This window comes from Perca fluviatilis, chromosome 5 (assembly GCF_010015445.1).
Source record: "Perca fluviatilis chromosome 5, GENO_Pfluv_1.0, whole genome shotgun sequence".
Taxonomy (NCBI): domain Eukaryota; kingdom Metazoa; phylum Chordata; class Actinopteri; order Perciformes; family Percidae; genus Perca; species Perca fluviatilis.
The window spans coordinates 30,779,117-30,798,036 of NC_053116.1; the positions used below are offsets into that span (position 1 = coordinate 30,779,117).

Here is an 18,920-nt window from a genome sequence, read left to right on the forward strand (position 1 = left end):
TGTAATGTTGACAAAGAATTTCAAGAAGAGGGCAAATCCCTTATCCAAAGATACAGAAAGAACAGTTCTGTTTATATGGCCCGACTTTATCATGAAACAGCTTAATATTAATCAAGAGTCTTGAGGCTTGGACTGCTGAACTCTATCAGCAAAGATAAAAATACAGTACAGTTAGCATTGCTGTCCAGGAGACCTTGTCCTCGACTTTCCTCTCAGCACCAGCTGCAAGTCAGACATCTGCCTAGCAGTTGGACTGACGAAATGTTCCACTCTGGTGCTTTTCAGTGTGCGTTCTGCCAGCTCAACCAGCCAGCGGCAATGGAGACATTGTTTTCTTTAGTGACAGTGGCTAGTCTTTAGCGTTGCAATCAGAAACTAAATTTACAAGGCTTATTACCTGAAGTGATACAAAATTTCCTCTTCCAGCACCATACCCTGGATTTTAAAGGAATGTGTGGAATGTACATAAATGTACAGTATAAGGGCTTCTCTATTTAATCGTTATGTTCACTCTGTACTAATAGTACACACCCTGACTTAATTTGCAAGTACTTAATCTGTCTGCAGTTTTCGGATGCCTCAGGTTATTGCAGTTTAGCTTGGCATTCGACCCAAGTAAACAGTTTTGCATCCTGCTCTCACTGCGCATATCAGTTGCATAAGTGCCCTTTCAGAAGTTGTTTTTCATCTTGTCTAAATGGAGAACAGACAAGAGTGTTACTTCATAGGAGTTCGAACATCTGGGGTAGATATCATAGTCAGAGAGTAAAGTCTGTTTCATTTGCCCACTGCAAACATGTTGTTTATTCTCCGCTCCTCTCTATCCTGTCCTGTAGCACAACTGAACCCCATGTCCCACACCCAGCATTGTTTGACCAGCATGGGAGCTCCTTCCTGGAACTGCTCTGGCCTGGAAGGGGACGAGGCAGACTGCAGCAGGGAGGTGACCATGGATGGAGGCGAGGGGTTGATGGACAGTCTGCGTGGTGGCCACGGAGATGGCGGTTTGAGCTTCCTGCTCAAACAGGAAGACACAGAGACCCAGGACTCCTACATTCACTTGTACAGCCGCCTGGATGTTGCTGTAAGGGAGATGAGGCAGTATGTCGCTCAGATCGATGTGTAAGTGTTACAGTTAATGTGTGCAACTGAATAATTTGATCCTCACGTAGGAATACGTTTTACCTTTTAAATGGCATTTCTTTGTTGCCATTTCTTATAAATATTTTATCTCTACCCCCATGTCATCTACCAAATAAAAAGAAAAGTGTTTACTCATATCCATTCAGAAAGATGTGTTCAGCTCCAACAGTTGGTTCTGTTATCAAATATTGGCATTCCACTGGTGTTTATATGTGAGTAGACTGTTTTCGTTGCCTTCTCAGTGACATTTAGAGATCACTGCATAAAAAGCTAGGAGCTCTTATCCCCACGCCAGCCTCCCGAGGCTGTTCGTCAGCCTCTCTTTGTCTGTCTGCCCTTTGCCTTGTTTAAAGCTGAGGATTTACAAAAGGAACATTCTTCAGGCCCAAAATATTTATGGGCTTGGCCCAGTACAGGAACAGGGAGTGAGGCCAGGATAACATCAAGAGAAAGAGACACATATTGTGTGTCTGTGCCGAGGAAGGGGTGTGACAATGTGGCTGATTGTGAAGGTGTCTGTGCACAGTGTATTATAATACAAATATAAGCATAATAGTGTCCTCACATCATTATCATTTTAAAATATTTAAAAATGCTAAAATATACTGCAAAATATACTGTATGATGGCCTAAAAAACGTGTTATAAGTAACTTCAGCAATTAGCAACTTTTTTGTTAAATGTGCTTTCAAATCTAATTTTGGGAATGAAACCTTTTTTTTTCCACCCTCCTCTTTAGCCTCTTGTCTTCTATCACCGAGCCCACGCAACTCCAGGGTGAGGGTGGGGAGCCTCCGGTTTACGAATCAAGTCAGCCACCCTCTCTGGCCCCCTGCGAGGATGGCTGCGACCAGGACAAAGTGGAGCAAGGCGGCATTAAAAGGGTCTGCTTCAAGGTAAACGAGGAGGACCAGGAAGACTCGGGACATGACACAATGAGCTACAGGGACTCCTACAGGTAATGGTTAAAGACTATGTCACAAATAGATCAGAAAACAGACTTTGATATTAGACTGTAACCTGGTTATGAGTTCTCAGGCTTAGAAAGTACATTTGGTTATCTCCAAACTAAGACGAGAGTGACTTAAAAATTACTATAATTTAGACTTACATTTTCATTCGTCTTTTCTCGATAAGCTGCCTGGTTTAAAGCACAATTATTTGTTTATGTTTGGGGGAAATCTATATTTCGCTTTTGTAGCAGCATTGTTAAAAATACAAGAACACAAGTGTGTCACACCTGTATTTCTAGCTGCAGACTCTATAAAGCATGAACAACATTCAAACTCCCTCTTTACTCTTCAAACCCATAATACTAATTTCCCCCCTTTGGAGGCTAAAAGTCATTCCAGATGTTGGCATTTTAACTGAGATCGAGGTCTAAAAATGACTTCAAAATGTTTTGGTCAGATCTGGTTATGTCATTTGCCTGTTGTAAGTTCTGTGTGTGTGTGTGTGTGTGTGTGTGTGTGTGTGTGTGTGTGTGTGTGTGGGTGTGTGTGTGTGTGTGTGTGTGTGTGTGTGTGTGTGTGTGTGTGTGTGTGTGTGTGTGTGTGTGTGTGTACGGTTTACTGGGTAGTGCTCCACTGAGCCCCACCTTCCACCACCCACTGAGCTGTAGTTATTGGTTGTTGGTGTGGTGGGCTGGTGTATAATAGAGCCAAATGTTTGGGGCGCGGCCTCCTTATCCACTCTGTCATTAAGGCCTAGCCACGCAATGTAAAATGTGACTACCTCATCGCACTGAAATGTAAAGGGAAATGTAGGCTGCTGTATGTGTGGTGCACACACACACACACACACCAGTGGAGATTTGTGAAAATTTTGGATGCGATGCAAAATGCTGCTGTGTTTTGTGAGTCTTGCTGAGAGAATCAGACATTAAAGCCTGAGGTGGTGACAGTCCACAGCAGAGCTCAACAGTCGGAGGTCGCTGGCTGAGTACAGTTTGTGAGGAACAAGGACAGCGACACACACGCAGACAGACTTGGGGGATCAGACAGAAAAATACAGAAAGAATTGAGGAGAAAAGAGTGTGCGTAAGAAATCATAATCAAGCAGTGTATGTTCCTAACTCAGGTACATTGTGTCTGTTAAAAATCTTTGGCACCCAAATCTCTGAATGACCCTGTTAAGACCTTTTTGTCATGTATTTAGACTGTTTGTAGAGTGTGTCCAGATGCAGCTGAAACAGATTACTGTTCCCTCCAGGCATCAGAATGCTTCTCTCAAGTGACAACCTGTGATTGATCTTCCTTTGTTGCTTAACATTTCCAACAGTCCTATTCATCTCTTCTGTTTCCTTAAACACGAGCCTCCTCAAAATCAATCCAATACAGATTGCAGTCATTTTTTCTTGGCTTCCTTAGGAAAAGATATTACACTTTCTGACAGTATATGAACCTTCATTTCTCAACATTATGTACCATTCCAGCTTAAACACATTGTTTCCAATTATTTGATATTTGTACTTTTGTTGTCCGGTATGTCCCTAAAGCTGTCGCACCAACGTCCAAATTGGTTTAACAGTTTTAATAGCTGAGTAGCTCCTTAGTTTTTACTGTGCATTGCATTGTGGAGCAATATCTCTATTAACATCACATTCAGTAATCAAGTGGTTTTAGTCTGTGTGCTGGCATTTGTAGTATCCTTAATTAATGTAATCTTTCCAATGTAAATATACATCACCCAGGTGTGTGTGTGTGTGTGTGTGTGTGTGTGTGTGTGTGTGTGTGTGTGTGTGTGTGTGTGTGTGTGTGTGTGTGTGTGTGTGTGTGTGTGTGTGTGTGTGTGTGTGTGTGTGTGTGTGTGTGCCAGATCCTCTACTACAGTCAGGATAATTGTCACAGCGGTGCTCACACTTTTGGCAGTAGGTGTGTGGCTAAATTTAGAAGATCACCACTCGTGTGTCAGTGTGTATGTCTCTGAATTCAACTGGAAAACACACCTAAGCAAATAGCCGGGAGGGGAATAATACAGGAAACATGGAGGGAATTGTGTTTATATTAGGCAACAAATAAATAGAAAAGCAATGGGAGGCATAAAGTATGATTAGATGGACTGGATGGAGGGAAAGAGTACAAAGACAAAAACTTGGATTTACTGGTGCATACACACATATTAGTTTGTGTGTGTGTGTGTGTGTGTGTGTGTGTGTGTGTGTGTGTGGTGTTGTGTGTGTGTGTGTGTTGTGTGTGTTTGTGTGTGTGTGTGTGTGTGTGTGTGTGTGTGTGAATAAGAGCCAGTGGGGAATTCAAGCCAAACTACTAAAAAATGGTTATATTAACTCTCTCCCTATAATTGTAGCAGCTTTGAGGTAGCCAATCTTCCCTACCACCACAAACACACATTCATACACATCTACACACACATTACGCACCACAGAATAACCCGGCAGGTGATATCCACCCCCTACTCCCTCACATTGTCATCCAGCCAAACCGGGTAATAGCAAAAGAAAACAAAGCCAGTGTTGTCGTTTTGTAGCTTGTAGTTGCTCGTAGGGCATTTGTCATGGTAATTCAGCTTCTGAATCAGAGGGGATTGCGGGTGTGCTCACTTGAAGCGATGTATAATTTGAGCCACATAAATCTTTCACATGCTCCCGGTAATCATGTTGAATCTCGTAGACGTATGACTATAAATACCAGGCTATGTCATTTTACAGAACTGTCTCAGGCAGGTTAAAGTTCTCTGCAACACACCTGTATGAAGGAATACACTGAAAACTTGGCTGCAACACACTGACAGCACTGAAAAAAGAACACATTTTTACATATGTATTTGTGCTCCATTTAAGTGCTCAGTGTTCTAATGTACACATGTGTCATCAATGTTTGGGACTAATGCACCGACAGTTTACTGAATGCTCCTCTGTGTAAACCAGTGGTGGTTGTTGCTGTGAGAAACATTTAATTACTTTTGGTCTCACAGACTGTAAATCAGAAAAGGCATTTACAATCAAAAGCATTATTTGGCAGCATAATTACAAGTCACAGCTTTCCAAATCCTCTCTGTGGTTTAAGAATGGAATGAACACTTGTGTGTGTGTGTGTGTGTGTGTGTGTGTTTCATTACAGTGAATGTAACAGCAACAGAGATTCAGTTCTGTCCTACACCAGTGTGCGAAGTAACAGCTCTTACCTGGGGAGTGATGAGATGGGATCAGGTAAAGGAAATTTAGCTTTTCTCTGTCCACAAGAGCTCTCACTTGAATATCTGACCTTTCACCTCTTAAGTGTCACATTTTCTATTGTTTTGTACTCCAGCACTTTGGATTTCAGATCCAGCATTGAGTAAAAATAACACGAAAAAAAAATGTGTCACTGTCCAAGCAGACAACACTAAAGTGAATTTAATATAAACAAAATGAGCTAGGGCAAAGCCAATACATGCTTCCTGAGTGTCAAACAAGGGCAGAAGAAAGAATGGATGTTTGCACAATTCCTCAGTACTTGCCAACGTGCGATTCCTCTTTAGTTATGTGATAATCATGTCATGCTTTCAGAACGCCAAAACAGAAATACTGTAGATATTTCATGGCGGTGACTGTGGTCAGATATTTTAAACACATTTCATAACCACATTTTTGTTTCTGTAAGCCAAGTATGTGTCCACTGCTGTTTTATCACTGTTTTTACCAGCTTTAAGTCCACAATGAGGCATTCTATTGAAAATTATTTATTAGCCTTCATCTTCTCTTATCTGGTTCATCAGAATTTACATTAAAACAGATGGATAGAGACGTGTTTAATAAATGCAGATGGATAAATAAAAATGAAGGTCCAAATGTGTGATTTCTCTTCAACTTTTTGTTTGGTGTTTTTCGGCTGCTAGGGGATGAGCTGCCGTGTGACATGAGGATTCCCTCAGACAAACAGGACAAACTGCACGGCTGCCTCGAGCACCTTTTCAACCAGGTTAGTTCTGGGGTTCAGCTTGGAGTAATCTGACCACAGTCATACATTTATTGTGGGAAATTTGGGGTTGTAGAATTATAGAGCGCCCCTAAACGCTTACCCTAACCTCAGTCTAATTCTAACAAAATATGACAGTATTCTTTATTCCCAAACTACACCTCAGAGAGTAAGGACTAACGGAGATTGCCTCACTTTAAACTCAGCCAAAATATTTCAAACGGAAAGATAGTAAAACAAGAACACACACACACACACACATGTCAGCTTCATACCCCCACCACCACCACCGGCAAACCATTTGGAACAGATGATTGTGATAGTAATCAGACAACATCTGGGGTAAGTTACCTCAAGGAGCTCTCTGTCCTCTGGTCTGGATCCTGGTTTTCTCTCTCATCTTTCACTTGACCTCCTTTCTTTCTTTCCCTTCCCTCTTTCTCTCTTTTCACACACACACACACACACACACACACACACACACACACACACACACACACACACACACACACACACACAGAGTTATGTGTAAGTGTGTGTGTGTGAGTATGTTTGAATGACATGGAAATAAAGGAGGTAGCTAGAAGAAGAAAGGAAGAAAGACGTGTAGAATATGAGGGATGAGGATTACCTGACAATCGTTGTGTGTGTGTGTGTGTGTGTGTGTGTGTGTGTGTGTGTGTGTGTGTGTGTGTGTGTGTGTGTGTGTGTGTGTGTGTGTGTGTGTGTGTGTGTGTGTGTGTGTGTTTTATTTCTGTACACAGGTTGAGTCTATCAACAGCCTACTCAAAGGACCTGTCATGACCAAGGCCTGTGAGGAGACCAAGCACTTTTACTCTGACCACAGCCAACCAGGTACATATTTATATCTGTGTGTGCTAAAAAGGTGAAAGGGTGTGTTGCATACTACTGTACTGTTAATACAACAGATACACACATTCCCACATTCCTGGATTTTATGTGAACAGAGTTCCGCCAAACAGAAGATTGGACGGTTCGTTGTCGTTACATTATCCACAAGAACATCCAGGAGGACCCTTGGAACCTGCCTAACTCTATCAAAACACTTGTGGAAAGCCTGCAAAGATTTGTGGATGGTTAGTGGAACACGCGCACGCACACACACACACACACAAACAGAAACAGAAACACACACACACAAACGTGATCATATACAGTTACAATCAGTCATTCCATCTTGTTTTCCTTCTGCCTCTACAGATGGAAAGAACCAGCTTCTCCTGGCTCTGCTGAAGTGCACAGGTAGAGTAACATGTCAGTGTTTAATAGAAACCAGTTCATATTCAAAGCAAGGTGCTGGTGAATAATCAAACTAGATAAAACCCAGTTCTAATTTTCCATAAAATTACCAGATGAGTTGTCAAGACAGGCTGGTGCAATCACTCCGCAGAAGTCAGTCTCAAGCAGAAGGAAACGTCTCATAACTGGAGTATTTTAAATGATTCCAACAGTTTAGAGCAATTTGCAAATGAGATCATCTATCATATGAAAATACAGCCAGTTCTACACCAGGACATCTGCAATTCCTTAAAACATCTTCAACGGTTATTCAATTACAACAAAAATATTTATTTTAAATATCTTTAATACAGTATCTTTGTTTTTCTAACATTTTTTATTTATTTAATGGTTATATTTCCTTTTTCTCTTTCAGTTTGTCACATTAGCTTTTAAACAATGCCTGTCCACTTTTGTATTATTAATGAACAGCCTAATATAATAGCCCTATATCAAGTATGTTTTTATTTAATCACATCTGCTTTATTACAGAAGATTAAGCAGATGTTTACATTGATTTAGTCTCCAGTATAATCAAACTGTTCTAAAACGTCTTAGTTTAGAGCATGGGTTTTATTTCTAAATCAGGCACATTTCCAGGAGGCCAGTTATTCTGTGTGCTTGAACAGGGATGAGAGTTGGTGTCAAAGCCCATGATGCTCCAGTCACTTTGAACTGTGCATAGTGGCATATGGTGCTAGTTAATGGGAGATATCCTCTCAGGGGATGCAGGCTAATGGAATCAAGTATATGTATTGGAGCAACTCCAGGACACGTGTAATGAGGAAGGTTGTATTGGGAGGTTGGGATTCCTTACCCTCTTCTGCACTGATATTCCCCATAATATCCCCCTTTGTAACTCCCTGTACCCCCTCCATCACATCAAAATAACCCCCCAACCCCCAACACACACATACATCTCGGTATGCCGCGATGTAGCTATATCTTGAAACACAATATGTGTAATAGGGGTGTAATGGGCTTAGAGAGGCGCGCATGCAGTAATAAGGCAAGAGGGAGGTAAGTAGAAGTAAGTGGGTGTAGTAATAATATTTTGTCATTAACGTGCTGCTGCACTTCCAGTCCACGCTAGCACCACACGTGGTGAGGACAGATTTTCTGTTTTCATTTGACAAGAAGGTGCAAACCAATGGGTTTTCTCTGTGATGTAGCTTCATAAGTTGGATGCATTTCTTTTTAAAATAAAGTATGCTGTAGTAGTAGTGGAAGTAAAAAAATTTTTTGATTTCTTTATTTAAAAGGGACAGTGCACATTAATCAACATGAGTACAATGTCCAACATGTAAATGTGCCAGATTTAGCCGTGCCGGCTAATTTTCATCTGTAGTCCCTTTCTAGCAATGTAGCCGTCCTCTACTAGCCTAGAAATCTAGATGTGCCCTATCGGCAGCTTGATGTGGGTCTGGCTTGTCAGGCTAGTCCTCTACTGCATGGCTTCTAACTATCAAAACTCTCTTCCTGGTGCGACTTCTAAGCTTTCTTTTTCTCTTCCGACAGAAAGAGGAGCGGACCATGCTGGAAGACACCAAGGCGGCCCTGTTGGACTTGGACAAAGTCACTGTGTTCTTCAGGCAACTGGAGGATGAGTGTCTAGTCGCAAGTAAGAGACTCTATCAACAAAGACTGACTTTTCCCATTCAAACCACACTGCTGCTAATGAGCAGCTGTATGGATGTATGGTCGCTATTGAGGGTGAAATTGCCATTTTGCCGTTGCAGATTTAATTTTCTTTTCAGTAGAGAGCGACTGAATAGGGAGCTAAAACAACACTATAATGGCTCCATAAATCATATTAAACAAGGGCAGAGCATGCAGTCTCTTAAAGTCCTCGTTGTTCTTGTATTACAGATAAGATTGTCACTTCCTGACAGTCTGTGAGGAGGCTTCATGTAAACTTAAGTACTGCTCTGAGACACATATATGGTGGAAACACCCATAGATATACACAAACAGTGCATTTAAATACTCACATACTGTATATAATATTCCTGCACAAAATGCTGTATGTGCTGTAGTAAAAAAAACAATCTTTTTGGATCATGAAAGTGCCAAATTGATTTTGTGCTTTGCATTTCTTCTGTTCAGCAAACCGCGCAAGGTCGCGACATTTATTTCAGAGTAAGCATTCAAATACAAATATATTGCAGTTGTTTCCACTGAAGATGCACCGAGGTCGTTCATAGTGGGCATTGTGAGCATCTTGACATGTCTGTCTATAGAAAGTTTAAGACCTGGGCCGTAATTGTGCCTTTAATAAGCTGTATTCACTGAAGGTGTTCCTGGCCATCAGAAGCCTTAAAGCCAGTGGATACAAAGGGCGACTGCATCCTGAATCAGTTCTCTTTTCTGCAGCCTCAATATGGCCAGCAGAGATTTCCGCTCAAAGGAAAAGCACAACATGCATTTCCCATTTTTGGAGGCAAAGCTATGGATGAGGGCTGGATTTGCTATTCTAGGTTCACGCACAGCAGCAGAAAGCATTTTGTGTACACATGCATATATTTTGCATGAACATTTGGACCATTGCATGCACATATTGGCCTGGTCATTCATACTGTACTTACATTAAATACTTACAACAGGCATATAGAGATATATACAGTACAGCATGCAGAACCAATCTCCTACACATTAGTGTAAAAAACAAACCATTTTGAACCAAACTGCTTTACTGAAGTTGCATTTTGTGCTCAGAGTGCTGCAGTGCAGGCTAATGGTTTGTGGTGGCAGCGTCCATTGGACAGTATTGATTTGCTAATGGCATCTTCAGCAAGCTGTGAGCTATTGGTAGGGTAGAATCGTGTAAGCACCACAGAGTCTGAGGCCCCTGAGTTCAGCCTGAAGCATCACAGCCAATTCAACAGGATTATGGCTTGATGGCTTCTCTAGGAGAGCTGGCCCTAGAGGTTGCTCAGTAAAGGTCATCTTTTCCATGTTTCCAAAAACTGCTCATGTGCCACAGTCAGAATCTGTTGTAAGTTATAAATTAGACTCGTTACTGCTCTGCATACAAGTGATACAGTAATGACAAATGTGTTATAACTAGAATTGTTTTAGGTCAAACAAATGTGCCAGACAAATATTTGTCATGACATTTGTCCAGCACAATAGTTTGGACACCTCTGTTTAGATTTGTAACTGTAAAAACTGTAAAAGATTTTTATTTTGTTGCTTTTAAAGAATCTCATCTAACCAGTGTATTTGCCAGCTGCTGCTACATTAAAAGCAGCATACAGACATAACAGAATGTGTCTTGCAGATTTTCCCAAAATACCTAACAGGTAATTACCACTGTTATATTTAAATGGACTTTAGTCATTTTTTCCATTACTGTGCACTCTGCGGCAGTGTCAAAGCAAAACTAAGTCAATGCTGGAGACACAGTGAGTTTTCCACATTCAGTTCTGACAGGATGGAGTTTCAGATATGACTGCAGTGATTGTGGTTTTATGAAATCCTGCTTGGTAAAAATACAAACAATTTGAAGTGATTGACGATCCTCACTAATGCAGCAGTGTGTCTCTGCTGTCATGTTGCATACGGTCATGGCATTGGGAAACCTGAACTTCTGACCCTGGCAAATATAAGCATTAAGACACATCAATAGTGACAGAGCACAATACACAGGACTCGTTTTCCTGTTCGCTGTAAAACTTCATTATTACAGACTCTATTATTAATGCTGACTTTTGTTTATGTGAAATTAACTTGTTTAACTCTTGACGTCTATAACGAAACATCCGAGGGTACTTAAAGGTCACTGACTTCATAGTCCATTTTCATTCTCACATTTTCATTTGTTGAGTGGCTCAGACAGCCAAAATGATAATACTGCAGTCTTGTTAACATCTCTCCTGCCTGTGTCTCTGTATTGCAGACACGCCAGTGTGTTACCAGGTGGAGGGCAGCCGCCAGGCCTTGAGGGTCACCCTGTACCTGGACAGTTGTCACTTCAGTGAGCTGCCCAGTCGTCTACAAAATGGAGGCAGCCTCAAGCTCCACACCGTCCTCTTCACCAGGGGTAAGACTAGGCAGACTGGGACAGAGGAACTGAAGAAACTGAGAAAACTGCAAGTCCAGGGTCTAGATAAATAAGTATAGCATAACACAATAGTGGCATGTGGGTCTGGAGGTTGTTCCTTTTGAAATACAGTACATGAGTACCAAGGCAATAGTTTTATACAGAATTTTAATTTAAGCAAGAACTTAATACGTAATTTTAAAATATAATTTTACACATAATTTTTGTTTATCTGATTTAAAAACAAAACAAAACAAGAGTCTAACCAAACATTCCATGCTAACTGTTGATGATTTATGCTCATCAAACTGTTAGGGTCAATGGAGCCAACTCCAGGGAGGGTTGTTTTAAACACAGAGGACATTAAATCACTTCTATACACTATACATTGAACTGTATAGTTTAAAACACTCATGCATTCCTGAAAGCTTTACCTGATTTTATTAAGTTAGATTGAAGCCTTCTATTGGCCATTTAAGACACTTCACCTTTGCATTCTCCTCCTTCTTCATCAGTCTCAGCCGGCCTAGTATGAATGGTAGTATGAATGGATAGCATTACGCATCATGCCTGTATGCCAAATAGCCTTTTATTTTCCATAGACAAGTGCCAGTTGGAACACTAACCCAATGTGGTCATATTGTTCTCATGTACTTCAACTGGAACCAAGGGCTGCAATACAGCTTCAGAGCCATTCAGCAGTGTCGATATGTGGATGAACATCGCCACCTACTGGAAAATAGTCCTGGCTGCAGGTTGGGGGGGGGTAGATATGATTGCAATAATGCAGATGCCGAAGTTTGTGTGAGTGGGTGGCTATATCTGTGAGAAAATCCTCGAAAGTAATGAGATTTTGGGCAATCCTCAGTTTTTCAAAATATTATTTTAGAGTTGAGGTTTATACTACATTTAAGGCCTGTTGGATCAGATGGATTTGGTGTTAAGAGTTAACATTCAAATTATGTTCATGTTAGTGTTAGCCATTACGATAAGGTTTGAAAATGTGAGTTGAAATGTGTGTGTACCGGTTGGCTCAGTTGGTAGAGCAGGCGCACATGTGCAGAGGTTTATTCCTCTGAATAAAAGAAGGTCCAGGGTTCAAATCCGACCTGTGACAGTTTTCCTCCATATCTTCACCCCCCACCTCTCTCCCCTTTCATAGATCAGCTTTATTCTCTAATAATAATGCAGAAATGCCCCAAAATAAAACAATTCGAGGGCATGAAAATATGTGATGATATAAAAGTGTGCCCATATTGTGTTGATCTAAATACCTCCTGACTGTTTTATCCAGCACTGGAGCGTCCAGAGGGAGTATCCCAGCAGGACTACGCAGCCATGGAGGATTTCCAGCAGCGCACCAACGCTGTCTCACTAGAGAAGGTCAAGGCCTACTACCGCAGACTCAGGTACGCTATGCTACACTGCATCACGGCCCTCCAGTGGCAGAGTTCACCATGTGGTGTTGCACAAACAAGCAGAAACTACGCTTCCATTGCTGTTTTACTTTCCTCTTAACTTTTTTCAAGGTCTAGAATTTTTCAAGGTTAGAACTGTGTTATTTCGCTTGACCTGTGCCACATTGACTAACAGGGTTTTGTTGGGTACATGAGTGGCTCATTTAGTAATATTGGCATGTGTATTTACAGACAGCTTGTGTAATATTTTTGATTTATTAAAGCATATTTGATATGAATTTGGTTACCAGGTCAAAATACAGTGAATGTTGTCGATTTCTAAAAACTATCATGTTTTGTTAGATATCATATGTGCAAGGTGAGATGTTAACAAAACATTGCGTATATTGAAACAATGGTAAAACCTTTAATGTAGTAATTGAAATTGTGGTTTACAATGTTGCATACAGTATATGAATATATGTATTTATTTCTACTTTAGTTGTTAATTGTTGTTTAATTGTTTGTTGCCCTGTAACATCTTCATGTTATTTAATAGCCTATTAATATGTCATTTCTTATATATGCATGTTAATTACCGGGAAATGACTTATGCAGCATCAGTGAATTGTGAAATGTGTACTGTAGCAAATGCGTATTCTATAAAGTGAAGTACTCTAAATGCTAGATGACTCAGCACTCACACAGTGGGAGTCTGAGCTGAAAAATCTGTAGATATCCAAACAAAGATGGAGAGTTTTTAAAACTGAAATAGATATATTTTTTTTATCTCAACAGGGCTTTCTATTTGGAGAAGTCTAATCTCCCTACAGACTCAAACACCACAGCAATGAAGATAGACCAGGTAAATATACACTTATTCTGGTACGTTTCCCATGTATTGCTGTTGCTGTCTACATTACAGTCTCTGTGGTCTTTTATCACGTAACGTATATCCTGTTCTTGTAACTTAAGTCATTTTTTATATAATGTTGTGACTGAATATAAATGCAAGCACAGATACTGGGCCTTGAAGTTAGAGACCTTCAACCAAGCATTTCGAAAGTAAGATGAACCTGTGTCCTGTTCCCTCCACTGGAACCCCCACTAGCTCGTCAAGACTCCCCTATTAACTCCAACTAACCTCAACACTTCAGCATTATCAACTGCTTTCATTTGAACCTCAGCGATTATTAGATTAGAAAGACAATTCTAGTGTCCCAAACTCACTGTAGCTGAACTAGAACCAGTAATTAAAACTGAATAGAACATAGTTTTGATATCTACAGCCTTATTCCCAGGTTTTTATTGTCTTTTAAAAGCAAGACTATAAAGAGTTAGACCTCTTTGTGTTAGTTTTAGGGTTTTCCCCCCATTTCTGCTGGTGCACCATCTTAACAAGTCAGTTACTCTATTCAGTCTAGTGTTAAGGTGTGAGTGGTGTGAGATAATGTCACTTGTGTTGAATAAAGATCAACCTTTTCACTATTTTGAATCTTCTTTATCTCTAATTTAATTGATATTACTGTGTATTATCCATCAGTATTCCGCTTTTTCAATATACTTTCATTTGCCTTCACAAAATTGCCAGAATTGCAGAAACTACATAGGAAACAAGTTGGCTTTATGCTTGGTTTTTTATAAAATACAGATTTTAATAGTAGTCTAAATGACTTGGTAAGATGGCCACTTTTGCCACCTGTGCTGTAACTTATTGTTAGCAGTCCATTTAAGCACTGACCCTCTCCAACCTTTACTTATCTCCTCCTCATAGCTGCTGCGACCCCTCAACACATTGGACGATCTTTGTCGACTAATGCAGTCCTACGTCAACGTGCGCTCGAGTGCCCAAGGCCACCCATCAGGTGTCAGCGTGCTGTGTGTGTCCTCTGAGCTGTGTAACCGCCTGGGAGCCTGCCACATCACCATGTGTGGTACAGGCATGCAGAGGTCAGCCTGGCAGCTCGCCAACATTATTATACCTCTTGTGTAGTAGCACTAACCTGTCAGCTGGAATAAAGATTAACAAAGTGCAAAGTGGATGACAGTCACCGCCGCTGAACCTTGCCTCACTGTTTTGAATGAATTTCTACTATGAGATGTCCAGCAGGTGCACATATGGACAACCCCATTAGTGCTTTGGTTAAATAGATACACACACATCCCTGACCTTTTTACCTTTTTGTTCTTTGCAGATGTACCCTAAATGTGACACTGGAGCAGGCAATGATCTTAGCCAGAAACCACGGTCTCATGCCGCGCTGCATCATGCAGACCATGGATATAATGCGCAAACAGGTAAAGCTCAAGGGCAGATGATCTCAGACTGAGTCTAGTAGAGATCCCTCAGGGGCTTGTACGACGTCCCCACTAAAGTGTGGTTTCTTTGCACTTATATTTTATTCCGTAGAAATTATTTAAGTAAGAACCAGGACTGGGCATAATAGCTGAAATCAGTACTATAATATTAATTAATTAAGTGTATTTTTCTGATATAGACGTACAGTATATAACAGTATAGAAAATGTGTAAATGTTTGATATTTGAAGCAATGAACTAAAGTGTTCCACTTTATTGCTTTGCTTCAGACAAAACTCCATTATTTGGACAACAGAACTTTGTAAATGATAACAAGGTATAATTATATTGTCATATTGTTTACTGAAAGTCGATAAATAATAATGCCTAATCACCCAGCCCAAATTCGATTCCATATACAGTAACTACTGTGATAATACATTTCTCTCAGTACTCTTTACCTCAACATCTTACCACATGGATGCCTTTGTCAAAATCATATCAAATAATATTGTGTGCATTACATGAAAATACATCCAATCCCTTGACTTAGAACAAGTATTTCTAGGTTTTTGGATGCTTAGCCATTCAGGGAAATTGAGCTCACTGCAATAGCATATGTTTTCTCTTTTACCAGGGGGCAAGAGTTGAGCTCTCTGCTAAAAATCTCAAGGTAATGGACCAGATGACTCCTTCATTCCCAAGGTACTGTATAAAACCACTTCCAGGCACCTTTTTTCCTTGCCATTAGTACATGACAACATTTATGGTCTTAGACAAGGCGGATTCCCCTCATTTCAAGTTTTTCTTTTTCAACAGGCTCTTCAAGCTGTGTTTGCCACCCTCAGATGGAGATCTCTAAGAAAACTCATCAGAGAAAGGGCGAAAGATAGGATGAGAGATGACAATAACAAACCAGAGCGAGTCTTACCGCTTTCTTTCCAAGAGACACTCCCAATGGAAAGACCCTTCCCCCTCCCACTGCCCCACATACACAGGGATTACTCCACCATGGATACCACTAGAGTCTTCAGCGCAAAGTACAGGCTAAACAAGACTGTACAAATAACAGTTACCAGGGAGCACCTGAAGCTCAAGATCAGTCATGTACTGTTATACTGGGAAGCCACCCAGATAGAAGTATTATTGCTTTGGTTGTCTGTCTACACAGCTGACATGTATGACTTAACAAATGGTGCAAACTATATTCACAACATAAGTGAAAGGGAGATGTCAGTTTGATGCCTCATACAGAAGACATCCACAGTGATCGTGCTCCTAACGGAGCGCTTATTATTAACTGGATTAACCAAACTACCTATACCTGACTGTCATCCTAAATGCAGATGTTTATCTGTTTTGCCTTGGACTGCAACTCCAGAGAGCTGTCTCTTTAATCGGGTTGGGCTGGTGTTCCCCAGGGCTCAATGTTCGGAACCCAAGTAAAGTAGAATACTTGAAAACCTTGGTATTCATGTATGTTGGCTAGCTGAATAGATGCAGAAAGTCAAAGAATAGACAGAGGAATGGAAGTAGGGATTGAGGGACAGATGGAAAGACTGATGTTAGCCGGGGCTGCTCTTTCTTCAGCCATTTGCATGTGGTTACTGTGCAATTACTGTAGGTTTAGTGTGAGTACTGTATTACTGCACTATATGAAGGATAGTTATTTATTGTGTCCAGAATGAGCATTTTTATCCCTCACTTATCCTATATCAGGTATTAACGAATATCAACGCATTCCAGCCTACGTATTGAACAGTATTTAAAGGACCAATGGCATGCCATTTTTTTAGACGTAACTGCTTGTGTATTTTATTTATATGTGTGGACTTTGATCCCGTCAGGAAGTGTTACATTGATCTTCACGGAGAGCAAGGAAGGGAAGATGAACAGAAGCTTTCTAATTAGAATCAGGACAAAGGAAGCTAAAGCAAACCATACAAGGCTGCTTGTCCAAAAGCAGCCAAGTCAACAGATTGTTAAATTATTAATATATTAATTCAAATGTACTAGTTGTAATTCCTTCTGTTAACTAAGTCATTTTGATTTTTAAATTGGTTTTTACATTGTCTTGGAACTGTTGTATTTACTGTAGGTATTAAAAGGAGCACAATGATTGGTCCATTCAATTTGCAGTGTTAGCAAAAAGTACTGTAAGCAGTTTGTGGATGACATAAACAAAGGGATCGTTTCAGGATTGAAACACAGTAACATTATTTTACTGAAGATTTTAATTTCTTGTACATACAAACTGTAACCATGTCAGAGAAAAAAAGATAGGATATGTCGGAGTAATGCTATAAATTAAATTTGATTATTTTTATGGAGATAATATAGTATATAAAACATTTTTATTCATGACCTCACTGATAACTTGTTGTTTTTGACTGTTAAAAACGTCTGACGTGCATTTCATGAATCTGTCTCGACAAGCTGCATTCATTAGCCAGGTCACTTAGTCCTTTTTATTTATTTAAAAGCAGCCTGGTTCCAAATGAGCATGTTGGAATAGTCTCAACATCTCTGCACTTGCATGGCCACTGTAAATTCACATCCCTCGGTTTGCATATAAGACTCAGCGGATATCTGCATTGTTATCATTTCCCTCATTCAATTTTCTCATAATCTGAGCAGTGTACATTGTATATAAACTCAGAATGGATCAATATTGACCATACTCTGGTTTTAAGTGCATTGCCAGTTTTAATTAGCTAATGACTGCAGCATGTTGGTGTAGCTGGACAAACAAATATGTCACTGATTACACATTTATTTACATTATTCTAATGTTTTTGTATATACTTTATTTGCAATTTTAAGTTGCTTGAAAATAACTGTACAAAGGGTCTTTGTTGAATCTTTCTAAAATTATCATTGTAAATGCATCTTAACAAGCTAGTAAATAAAATGTTCACAGTATGATGTTTTTTTTAATGAAGCATTAATGTTGTCATGTGGTGACCGAACAGAGGACATGATGTCCCCTCTAAAAATGCTAACACACAGTTAAAGTGGTTCCCCTCTTGTCGGGACCTTTTTTATTACCATTTATCTTGTGATTGTCTTGCTTTACAATGTGTTCTGTTTATGTTGCCTTTGTGTTTTATGTATTTTCATATGAATGATTTGAAAGGAGATTATTACTTCTCTTTGCCTGCTCATACAGTTTTAGCAGGCTGTGACTAAGTGCTACTGGAATAGGACCTCTGACTGAAGTGGTTTCTTTTTTCAGTCCACTTGCTCATCATTTTGCTTTACGTCACAGTAAATAAGATCACCTCTTACTGTCCCCTCTAAACGAATGTGTATAGTGGGGAAGCTGAATTCACGCATACTGCTATACATTATTTAGTCCTTCTCTTTCACATCAGTTTGATGATAAGTAATCTACATGGTTCTGCTTTTCAATGTTCAGCAATGTGAGGGCTGAGATGTTCCATTTGTTTGTTTTATGTCTTACTTGATGTTGACAGATACTATCAGATTTTGGCAAGTACTGCATGTGTCCTTTACCATTGCTCAATCGGAGAATGCAAACCTTAAAAACATAGCTTGGCGTAGTTTTTTAGGTGTCCATTACACTGACTGAAAAAGCTGCACATGAATATTGCATGGACATGCATCATATTCTGTGCAGCTTTTCTCTGGGGATGGCCTTAAGTAGAGAAGATGGAAGGTTATTTCGGGGTTTTGGATACAAGAAACATCATCACTCATTTTTCCAAAAACACACTAATGATTTCCAGTAACAGAAAAATGTAATTGTTTTAATCTAAAATGACAAACCAGTCCAAATGCTATTGCATTAGAAGAAGCCTGGTTG

General features: G+C 40.0%; 2 protein-coding genes across 2 annotated transcripts in view; both read left to right on the forward strand.

Annotated features, from left to right (window-relative positions):
• Window positions 1-7,669, forward strand: part of LOC120559606 (phosphatidylinositol 3,4,5-trisphosphate-dependent Rac exchanger 1 protein-like) — a 78,380-nt gene extending 70,711 nt beyond the window's left edge. The window contains 7 exon segments of the mRNA XM_039801454.1: window positions 837-1,122; window positions 1,882-2,100; window positions 5,222-5,310; window positions 5,979-6,061; window positions 6,823-6,913; window positions 7,027-7,155; window positions 7,280-7,669. Coding sequence (XP_039657388.1) covers window positions 837-1,122; window positions 1,882-2,100; window positions 5,222-5,310; window positions 5,979-6,061; window positions 6,823-6,913; window positions 7,027-7,155; window positions 7,280-7,386 — 1,004 coding nt within the window. The 3' untranslated portion in view covers window positions 7,387-7,669.
• A 741-nt stretch (window positions 7,670-8,410) lies between these two features.
• On the forward strand, window positions 8,411-18,016 carry LOC120559032 (phosphatidylinositol 3,4,5-trisphosphate-dependent Rac exchanger 1 protein-like; the record flags this gene model as incomplete). The annotated part of the gene is made up of 9 exons (XM_039800456.1): window positions 8,411-8,461; window positions 8,876-8,978; window positions 11,256-11,399; window positions 12,694-12,808; window positions 13,595-13,661; window positions 14,571-14,746; window positions 14,992-15,094; window positions 15,732-15,799; window positions 15,914-18,016. Coding segments are annotated over 9 exons (870 nt in total), but the record flags the coding sequence as incomplete, so codon positions are not given.
• Window positions 18,017-18,920: the final 904 nt, after the last annotated feature.